The sequence below is a fragment of the Mytilus trossulus genome, chromosome 11 (genome assembly GCF_036588685.1).
Source record: "Mytilus trossulus isolate FHL-02 chromosome 11, PNRI_Mtr1.1.1.hap1, whole genome shotgun sequence".
NCBI lineage: Eukaryota > Metazoa > Mollusca > Bivalvia > Mytilida > Mytilidae > Mytilus > Mytilus trossulus.
This window is the reverse complement of record NC_086383.1, coordinates 439,651-451,178: the sequence shown is the minus strand read 5'-3', so window position 1 is coordinate 451,178 and position 11,528 is coordinate 439,651. Positions and strand designations below refer to the sequence as shown.

The following is an 11,528-nucleotide window of genomic DNA, read 5'->3' as shown; positions in this document are numbered from 1 at the left end:
TGCATAACTTTTTCTTATTTCTCGTAGGGTTTGATTGTAATGGCTTTTTTCATTAGAGCGTAAAGTGTAACGAAATAAATACATGCCCACGGAATATATTATCCCGTTACCGAGACGACCTATCTAAAAAAACACTTAATTTTGAGTCTGGTGCAATTGTTAAGATCATCTTTTTTTATTGTGCATCAAAAGAGTTTTGATAATTAGTTTTAGGTCAATTAATGTGTGAACATAACAATGATAATCGGAAATAAAACTTTTAGTCTGTCACCAACTTTGATGTTAAATTATGCACAAAAAAAATAAAAAAAATGAGGCACATCTTTTAAATACAACGTATCTATCGTTTATTTGACCCAGTCTTTTTTTGAAACAACGACCCAAGACTCCTTAATATTCCATTAAAATTGCAATAAGAGCGTTAGTTAAAATTTTCCGTTCTTCTTTAACCCCAAAAAAAGAGAAATGAATGGCCATGTAACATTGTATTTTTTTATACGGAGTGGTTGATCTTCCAAATGTTTTTATACTTTGGTATGTTATGTTTATTTGAAATTAGGGCATTTACTTACCTTAACTCTGAAACTTTATAAATTATAGGTTGAAACCAAAGCACTATATAAATACAATGATTGGTACTTGTTTATTTACATTTTAAATATTACTGTTCAATAAAGCACATTTATATTTGTAGAATATTGTTTATTTGTTTATTTATTTCCTCGTACCAGGTGCTCTTAAACTAAACAAGAGATCTTATAGATATCCAAACAATCCGATTATGTAATGTAAATGCAACGTCTTTATCGAGTTTATTTCGAATAACATATGTAAGAGATAAGATATAATGGCCTTATGAGAAAATGTGTCAAAAGTCGTCACGGAATTACTATCGTGTATAGTTTTGTGTACATCTAATTTTCTGCACAGAAAACCACGTTGATACAAAATGCTTACACAAACGGAAATGCATCTTTTTCTTGGTAAGTCATCTGTCTATATATGATAATGCTGATTGACACAACTCACCTCTTTTGTAGACGAAACGCGCGTCTGGCGTACTAAATTATAATCGTGGTACCTTTGATAACTATTAACACCACTGGGTCGATGCCACTGCTGGTGGACGTTTCGTCCCCGAGGGTATCACCAGTCCAGTAGTCAACACTTCGGTGTTGACATTAATATTAATAATGTGGTCATTTTTATAAATTTCCTGTTTACAAAACTTTTGAATTAGATTACCTTATCCATATTTGGCACAATTTTTTGAAACATTGGATCCTCAATGCTCTCCAACTTCGTACTTGTTTAGCTTCATAAATATTTTGAAATGAGTGTCACTGATAGGTCTTATGTAGAAGAAACGCGCGTCTGGCGTACTAAAATATAATCCTCGTAACTATTTAAGTCAAATGTAATAAATAATCGATAAATTGCTTTAATACTAGTTATAATTGATTGTGGTTGATTGATTGAAAATTACATTGTTTAATCTAACGCTTGAGTGAAGTGAAAACATTTTTATTTGAAATTGACACTGTAAGTCAGAGGGGGATAAGTTATGGAAGACATTTAGCTAAACATATTGATAGGTTATTGAACTCCTTTTTGCAATTTTGGATTTTTTTTTAAATAGCTCGATTAGACTAACGCAGACTTTTTCCTTATAATTATCATTGTCAATTTTGGGTTTCAAATTGTAGAAGAAAAGATATGAAAATCGGCTTAAATCTTTTTAATGACCTTTTTATAAATTATTGAAGTATTCAAAATATAAAATGAATGATATGCGGCAATTGGTTTGCCTTATATATTGTAGGGGGATAAAGAAAACAAAAAACTTCGAAAGGTTCGATCTGTAAAGTTAAATTAAGACTGTTGCTGGAAAATAAGTGTAAGTTGTGGCAAACAAATCATTGCTACAACTACCCTTCAAAACCCTTTTGAAATGTGTCTTTAAGAGGCAGCATAATGAGAATCGATACATGACATGCATGAAGCGTGTATTTGAATATCCACATTTTCAACAGAACGCATATTTATAAGCTTGCGTTAAATTGCCAGATAAGAGTTTTCCGGATGACGATAATTAAAATTGAGAATGGAAATGGGGAATGTGTCAAAGCGACAACAACCCGACCAAATAAAAAAACAACAGCAGAAAGTCACCAACAGGTCTTCAATGTAGCGAGAAATTCCCGCACCCGGGGGCGTCCTTCAGCTGGCCCCTAAACACATATATACTAGTTCAGTGATAATGAACGCCATATTAATTTCCAAATTGTACACAAGAAACGAAATTAAAATAATACAAGACTAACAAAGGCCAGGGGCTCCTGACTTGGGACAGGCGCAAAAATGCGGTGGGGTTAAACATGGTTGTGAGATCTCAACCTATTTTTAGCTCACCTGGCACGAAGGGCCAAGTGAGCTTTTCTCACCACTTGACGTCCGTCGTCCGTCGTCCGTCGTCGTCGTCGTTGTTAACATTTTACATTTTGAACATCTTCTAGAGAACCACAGAATGGAATGAAACCATACATGGCATGAATGTTCCTTATGAAGTGCTGACCAAGTGTTGTTACTTTGTAGCCGATCCATTATCCAAGATGGCCGCCAGTGGGGGGCTTAGATTAACAAAGGACCCTATGGGAAATGCATAAAAATGACTTCTTTTAGAGAACCACTTAATGGAATGAAACCAAACATAGCATGAATGTTCCTTATGAGAGGCTGACCAAGTGTTGTTACTTTAAGCCGATCCATTATCCAAGATGGCCGCCAGCGGGGGACTTAGTTTAACATAGGACCCTATGGTAAATGCATACACATGACTTCTTTTAGAGAACCACTGAATGGAATGAAACCAAACATAGCATGAATGTTCCTTATGAGGTGCTGACCAAGTGTTGTTCCTTTGTAGCCGATCCATTATCCAAGATGGCTGCCAGCAGGGGACTTAGTTTAACATAGGACCCTATGGGAAATGCATACAAATGACTTCTTTTAAAGAACCACTGAATGGAATGAAACCAAACATGGCATGAATGGTCCTCATGAGGTGATGACCAAGTGTTTTGTAATTATGTAGCCGATCCATCATCCAAGATTGCCGCCAGTGGGGGACTTACTTTAACATAGGACCCTTAGGAAAATGCATACAAATGACTTCTTTTAGAAAACCACTGAATGGAATGAAACCAAACATGGCATGAATGTTCCTTATGAGTTGCTGACCAAGTGTTGTTACTTTGTAGCCGATCCATCATACAAGATGTCCTCCAGTGGGGGCATTTTGAATGAAATCACCATATCCTGAATTTTCCTTTCCGTATGAGGTTGTATTAATACTTTTAGCCAAATTTTTATATTTTTTTTATATGATTTAAAAAAACCCAAGTAGAATCAGGTGAGCGATACAGGCCCTTGAGAGCCTCTAGTTTAGTAAACTCTTAGTCGGATATCTAACTAAATCAAATCATATAGTAATTTACATATATGCCTTCCATTAATTCTTAAACCAGTCTCAACCTTGTTTATGTCATCAATCGTACTTTTGGCCTTATAACTTACGCAATTTTGTAATTTTTTTTCACATAATTCCTTATGTTGTTATATTCACAAATGATATTGTCACGATGCAGTTATTTGATTTGTTGGAATTTTAATTAATATGAGACTTACAGTAATTTTTAATTCGGAAAAATATCGTGAATTTCTCGTTACCTTGAAGACCTGTTGGTGACCTTCTGCTGTTGTTTTTTCTATGGTCAGGTTGTTGACTCTTTGATACATTCCCCATTTCAATTCTCAATTTTATCATTCCTCTAAAACAAACCACAGCTACTAGTAATAGTTGTTGGCTAAACGGAATTAGCATACAATAAAGCATAATTTTCTATGATTGATGTCTTTTGTCTCATTGTAGGAATGTCGACTGTTGTTACCATCTGTACATTTGGACTTTATGTTTTCCTAGCATCGACTCAAACAAAAATTGTTCCCCACATAAAGGATCACCTATGTCCAGACTGGACAGGAAGGTTAGGCAATCTCATGTTTCAATATGCCTCACTGTTTGGAATAGCAAAACGCAATGACATGGTTTTAACTATACACAAAGATGATGAAATAACCTCTGTTTTTGACAATTTGTTTGCGCTTAAATTACAAAATAACTCAGTTTGCGATCATGTACAAATATGGGGCGAAATGGAACCCTGTTTGTATGACATGTTGGCTGCAACTATTCCCTCCAACGGCAATGTGAAACACATGTCCTTATTACAATTTTGGCAATATTTTAGTCACGTCGAACAAGCTATTAGGGAACAATTCACATTCAATCAAACAATTGAATCAAAATGTCAAAAAATGTTGAATGATGCAATAATCGGATTTACTTCAAATCATACCGATACACCTGTGGAAAAACTGCAAGTAGTTGGCATTCACATACGAAGAGGGGATTATTTGGACAAAGATAAAATAGCGTACGGATACCAGACAGCTGACGAAGAATAAATTAATAAATCGTTAAACTACTTTCGATCAAAATTCAAACATGTGTTATTTTTAGCATACACTTCTTATTATTGGAAAGATTTATTGTGGCGGGAAAAACATGTTGTCGGAAGTGACGTTGTCCGAATGCGCGTGACTTCTCCGGAAGTCGACATGTGCGTTTTATCTCAATGCAATCAATCTATAATAACAGTTGGGTCATTTGGCTGGTGGGCGGCATGGTTGGCTAATGGTACAACAATCTATTATAAGAACGTAGCTAAAAATTATAGCGAGTATAGAAATGATTTTAGCGAAGACATGACTGATTATTTTTATCCAGGATGGATAGGATTTTAATTCATCTCTAAGAAACCGACAATATAAAATTAGAGACAGATTAGATTTGATAACGATATAATGTATTTTGTATTAAGCTAGTCATCAAATCAAATAGAAGGCAGATTTACAATCGAATTTTGAAAACAAAACGGATATGAGCTTCGACTGTTTGCGGAAACAGATTCTGTAAGCAAATATATAGATCTAAAGATATTCAATTAACGTGATAACAATGTATTTACTGAATTCAAATAGCATGAAGAGATAATATACAATAAATGTTTTTTATGAGGTAAATATGTATTGTTTTTACCTAAGCAAAACTGATTGTCAAGAAGGCCAATGAGGAAAAAGTTCAATAGACAGCTATACGACTTAACTGTAAAACAAATGATAGTCATTGCTTTATTCAAATTAACATGAGAACAATGTATTTACTGAATTAACAAAGTTTTTACCATAACAAATTTAACATGAACTTAATTACGATAGATATTCAGATATTCTTGTGAAAAGTACGTTTGATTGACGTGAAGTTTTTAATTTAAACCAATACGTGAGTATTATCCAGAAAATAACAATAAATAAACATTGATCTATAATGATTTACTTTTATAAATGGTGACTAGGATGGAGAGCTATCTCATTCGGACTCATACCACATTTTCTTATATCTTTTCACACTGAAACACTTTTGAATTCTTTGAAGTTTAAACAAAACATGTTCATATAAAGTCCTTGTTTTTTTTAAAGATAGTTTAATATTTTATTTTCTTTATTGAATTTTTTTATTTTGTTTTGTTATCTTCATTCGTTATATCTGATTATAGAAAACAACGATGTTGTATAATGATAAAATAACATAAATCCACCTGTTTCTCGTTAAGTAGATTTTCTAAAATCTTAGACATGAATACAATGAGCAATAGACTTTCCATATATAAAATAAAAAATTGGTTAATTGGTTATTGATTTATTGACTAGTTATTTGTTTAAGCTTTTCATGACCTTGAGACATCAAGCAGACACCATGTCTCCTTTCCAGTATTTACTAAAATGAGACGATATAGATTAAAAGTCATTTACTATTTAATATTTATTGCGTAGAAAACCAAGTGCTTCACAACTAAACAACAAACAAAAGTCAATAATTTCCTTTGTAGGTCGTCTGTCTGGTATGTATACTATGAATAAAATGAGGCAGACAATAAGAAATACGAATTGGTTTATGATTGATTAATTCGTTGACTGTAGCCTGTGTTTGCGTCTGGAAGCAATTTTCTAATGCATTTTCAAGACAATGCCAAGTTTATCTAGTATAAGGTCTTCTTCAAATATGCTTTCCATTAATACATGAGACTCAGTAGTGTAAAGGTCACTGATTTATTGATACGTATTGCATAGATTTGTTGTCACATTATGAATATCTTGGGAAACGATAAAATGGTGGACTTTTGTCAGTTATTGAGTTAAAATTATCAAAACAAATACCATTTCACTATAAAAGAGGGACGAAAGATACACGAGGAACAATCAAACTCATAGATCGAAAATAATATGACAACGCCATGGCTAAAAATTCCAAAAAACAAACATACTCATAATAGTACACATGACACAACATACATGTATAAAACAAAAGACTAATCAACACGAATCTGGCCTACCAAAAACTGGGGATGCTCTCCGATACTCCAGCAGGGGTGGTCTCAGATACTCCGGCAGGGTAAGCAGATCATTCTCCACCACTAAATATCCTATAGAAGAAATGTTCATGTTTTGTAAGAAGTGGCATTTAAGTCCAACTTTCTTAAAAAAAAAAAATCTTCGATATTAATGATTCGGCTGTTGAAACTTCTCTTTTACATATAAATGACATAAAACGTAAAAACTGCCATCTAGAATATTTACAATGTCAGATAGTTTGGAGAATAAATACATAGAATACATTCTTCTAGTTTCCATTTAATAGCATTCTTAAGGTAGAATCGTAGAAGTTTAGTACATATATTCTATTTCTACCTTTTGTCACATGATTCCTAGACAATCGATCTGGATTTATCAGTGATAGTTGTCTGGTAATTAGGTCAGAACTGAATAGAAAGTTTTATGCGACTAATAGGAAGTCTTCTTACGCTGCTGCAGAAAATGTATTTACCAAATATTTTTTATACTAAGGTACAACAACTAATTTTCTAACAGCAGTTGCTAATTTATTGGACATGTTTTTATTTTTATCCAGATCAAAGTCTACATATATCTTTGATTCTTCCATTTGTTTGGATTTGACTTTATTACTACTACATTTTCTCAGTTCACAAAACTTCATATTGAAATATCTATGACGATTGCGTTATGTTACAGGTATAAAGTTTGTTGATTTTGTCTAATGCTAAGTCCGTGTCTGTGTGTGTTACATTTTAATGTTGTCTCCTTGTTCTCCATTTATATTTAGTGCGTTTCCCTCAGTTTTAGTTTTTTATCCCAATTTTGTTTTTTGTCCATAGATTTGTGAGTTTCGAACAGCGGTATACTACTGTTGCCTTTATTGATATCACGTGTAGATCACTTACTATGATAACTAATTGGTTTTTCAAATTTACTAAAAGTCAGTGAATAAGATGACGTGCTTGAGTACCCAGATAGTACTGATATATTTGTATCTATACATTGTCAAGATGGTTGTACAACACAATTTGACAAGAATAGTACTGATTCGAAACAGCGATAATAGCTAAAATAAAACCTATTGTTACAATAAGCTGATTGTTACATTATAATCATATTTAGTCATCTGGATTTTTTTTTTAGATCAAATGTATTTAAATGTCAATAAACACAAGAACCTTAATACACCTGTCGGTCATCTTTTCCTCCGCATCCGGGATCAAATATCGAATGTGCCATAAAGCTTAAAACAATTACCTATTGTTCTATCTATAATGAGATTGTTATAATCAATGTCGTTATCAATCCCATTCATATACATAGACAATTTAAGAGATAAGAAATGAGGACCTTAAGAAGAAATATGTGAAACGTTATAGCTACATTATACATTTGACAATATCGGTACCTATTGTACATGAAACCTATTTTTAAACAATGCTAAAACAAACAGAAATCCATCTTTTTCTTGGTAAGTTATTTGTCTATTACAAATGTATATGAATATATTTTGAATTTTGAATGGAATGAAACAACGATTAATTTGTTAAATCACTATCTTTCTTGTGTTATGCCTTGTGATCGAGTAATGTTCCAAAATGATTGTTCTAAACAGAAAAGAAAAGGGAAATAACTTCTGATCATTTTATGAAGCATAAAAAAAGAGCTAACAACAAACGATATGTTTCAACTAGATGTTAAAACAGTTAGAAATTGAGATAAGTGATTTGTTCCATAACTGATTTTTTTTAATATAAGCCATTTATCAGTAGTGTGGCATATATTTTCTATAATAAGGGTCATGACGCTATCTTGAACCTAAAATTATTGCTTATAATCAATACCAGATAAAATGCATGTTAAAGCAAATCCAAACACATGAATGTATTATATCATTTAATTGTTCGGTTGACCATGATTAAGATGACTGAAACATGTTTGTGTTCTACTTGTTTCTGAATTAATTCTTGTAAGCCGATTTGTATACACAATGAGTCAGCTGGGTCATAAAATTGTAGGATTAAATTAAGTACAATCATGATAGTTATATTAAATATGTCTGCATGCAGTTGTTCCAGTCTGCTGAAGCAAATAAATATTACATGTTATTTTATGGTCATTTTGTTGCATTTAAATTCAATTAAGTATTTAGGGGGGGCGTTCAGTAGTAACAATGTTCCAAATTTTATTAACATACATGTTGGACTTTATGCATAAGATATCGTGTAAACATCTACACACTTATTTATATATTCTCTGTTTCAACATTGATTATTTTGTGCATGAATGAACCTTATATGGGATTTCTGGGTTAACGCAAATAATTCCTTTCACGGATTTGGCTATACTATTTGGACCTTTTGGATTATAGCTATTCATTTGTAAAATGCTTTGTAAATCTTTTATATAAGCTTTTGATTTCAAATATGTTGGCCACGAGCATCACTGAAGAGACATGTATTGTCGAAATGCGCATCCGGTGCAAGAAAATTGGTACCGTTAATTTTATTACTACCACTGGGTCGATGCCTTTGCTGGTGGACTATTAGTCCCCGAGGGTATCACCAGCCCAATAGCCAGTACTTCGGTACTGGCATGAAAATACGGATTGTTTTGTGTTATTAAAATTAGCCGTTACAAAATGATAGAAATTATTATAAATTAAGGAATGTATCTCCCTCATGCAAAGCTCTGATTCCTGTCACGGATTTGGCTATACTTTTTGTACATTTTGGATTATAGCTCTTCATCTTTTATATAAGCTTTGGATTTCAAATATTTTGGCCACGAGCATCACTGAAGAGACATGTTTTGTCGAAATGCGCATCTGGTGCAAGCAAATTGGTATCGTTAATTTTATTATACCCTTCAGTCTTCGTAATTGTGAGATCTTGGATTTACACTGAATTGAGACCAAATGACATTTTAAACTCAGAACCAATTTAACAAATGCTTTGTACAACTCAGCCCCACTATGACGTACTACATTTTAAGGAAACCATAAACGCTTACTTTTAATCTGCCCAACTTACCATACAAAATTTTTAGACCTAAAGAATAAACATGTAGAAGTAAGAATAATATATCATAGGAGGTAATATGTCTGTCTTTGAAGTTTTGTCGTTTGACAAAGCACGGTAAAAATCTGACGCCGTGTGTTGGTTTATAAAAGAATCAGATGTGGTATGATTGCCAATGGGACAAATCTCAAAAAAGGCCAAGTGACACAGAAATTAACAACTATAAATCACATAAGGCTTTTCAACAATGAGCAAAGCCAATACCGCATAGTTTCTAGCAAGTTTCATATTCAAAGTATATTAAAATAATGTCATGCTTAGATACATATCATATTTGGTGCTAAACATCAATCCATTCTTACATTGATTGGTTATTAATTTTATTCCTTTTTGTTGTAGGAATGTCGGTTGTTGTGACAATCTCAACATTTGCAGTCTGTGTACTGTTATCATCAACTAAAACAGAAGAATTGTTCCCCCATATTAGAGGTCATCTGTGTGCAGACTGGACAGGAAGGCTTGGTAATATCATGTTTCAATACGCATCGCTCTTTGGAATAGCACAACGAAATGACATGGTGTTTGCCATTGATAAATTCGATGAAATAAACTATTCGTTTGACAATTTGTTTTCGCTTAAATTAAAAAATAAATCAATTTGTGAATATGCACAAACATGGGGCGAAAATGAGCCTTGTCTGTATGACGAGAATGCAGCCAATGTTCCCGCTAATCTCAATGTTAAACACGTGTCCCTATTACAATCGTGGAAATGTTTTAGTCATGTCGAACAATCTATTCGAATACAATTTAAATTCAAAGAGGAATTTGAAACTAAATGCCAACAAGTTTTGAACGAAACAATAATTGAATGGGCTTCAAATCATTCAAGTGTACCGAATGATAAACTCCAAATAGTTGGAATTCACATACGAAGAGGAGACTATTTGGACAAATGTAAAATAAAGTACGGCTATCGGACAGCCAGTGCAGATTATATTAATAAATCAATGAACTACTTCAGGGAGAAATTCAAACATGTATTGTTTTTAGCTTACACTGCTCATAATTGGAAAGATATGTTATGGCGTGACACTCATGTGATCGGAAGTGACGTTGTTCTTATGCACATGCATTCCCCAGAAGTTGATATGTGTGTTTTATCTAAATGCAACCATTCTATAATAACAGTTGGCTCATTTGGCTGGTGGGCGGCATGGTTGGCTAATGGTACAACTATTTATTATAAGGATATGGCTAAAAATAATAGCTAGTATAGAAAAGACTTTAGCGAAGATATGACTGATTACTTTTATCCGGGATGGATAGGATTCTAATTAATCACGTGATATAAATCGTCATGACCGATATAAAAGCGACCTTATTTCAAATTTGCATGTAGGACGAGATTTGATAACCGATATGTATACTACTTTGAAATATCAAACATGCAAATAAATATAAAAGTGCATGTAATATTTTAACTGATTAAAAGATAAAGTACTTTTGCCTGTAGATAATAACCTAGTAATAAGTACTCTGCATGTATGAATAGTTTAAAGATAAACCTTTACTACATACTAGATATCAAAATAAGTAACAATGATGTTCACACTGCATATAGATGAGGATTTAAGGTTCATCTTAACAAACAGACGAATATGGCTGTATTTACATGCCAAAAATTACTCTGAGTACAGACTTACCTTTGAAGTTGGAAAAGTTTTAATGCCTGGCATTCACTAGATAAAATAAAGATTAATGCATTTTGTGCTTCAGAAAGATTTACATGTTATAGACCCCATAATGGGTCGGCTGACTGTTGCGGAGTACAATGTATCCTAATGTCGTAACATTAATTATCCCGTCACATTTTTTGGAATGTGACATACCGAAATGACTGTTTACCTAGTTTGTACTTAAATGGCAAACAAGATGGGTGCAACATGTGGCGCAGGATCAACGTACCCACCTGGTATTACTCCCAGTTTA

The 11,528-nt window shown here is 33.0% G+C and overlaps 2 protein-coding genes across 2 annotated transcripts; both read left to right on the top strand.

Moving 5' to 3' along the window:
• The first annotated feature begins 863 nt into the window (after nt 1-863).
• On the top strand, nt 864-4,810 carry LOC134690603 (galactoside alpha-(1,2)-fucosyltransferase 1-like). Its single transcript, XM_063550571.1, has 2 exons — nt 864-983; nt 3,932-4,810. Exons 1-2 carry the CDS (start codon nt 950-952, stop codon nt 4,525-4,527), a joined length of 630 nt encoding a protein of 209 aa, XP_063406641.1. The 5' UTR covers nt 864-949; the 3' UTR covers nt 4,528-4,810.
• A 3,053-nt stretch (nt 4,811-7,863) lies between these two features.
• Nucleotides 7,864-11,054, top strand: LOC134690602 (galactoside alpha-(1,2)-fucosyltransferase 1-like). The gene is made up of 2 exons (XM_063550570.1): nt 7,864-7,987; nt 9,936-11,054. The coding sequence occupies exons 1-2, from the start codon at nt 7,954-7,956 to the stop codon at nt 10,808-10,810; spliced, it is 909 nt and encodes a 302-aa protein (XP_063406640.1). The 5' UTR covers nt 7,864-7,953; the 3' UTR covers nt 10,811-11,054.
• Nucleotides 11,055-11,528: the final 474 nt, after the last annotated feature.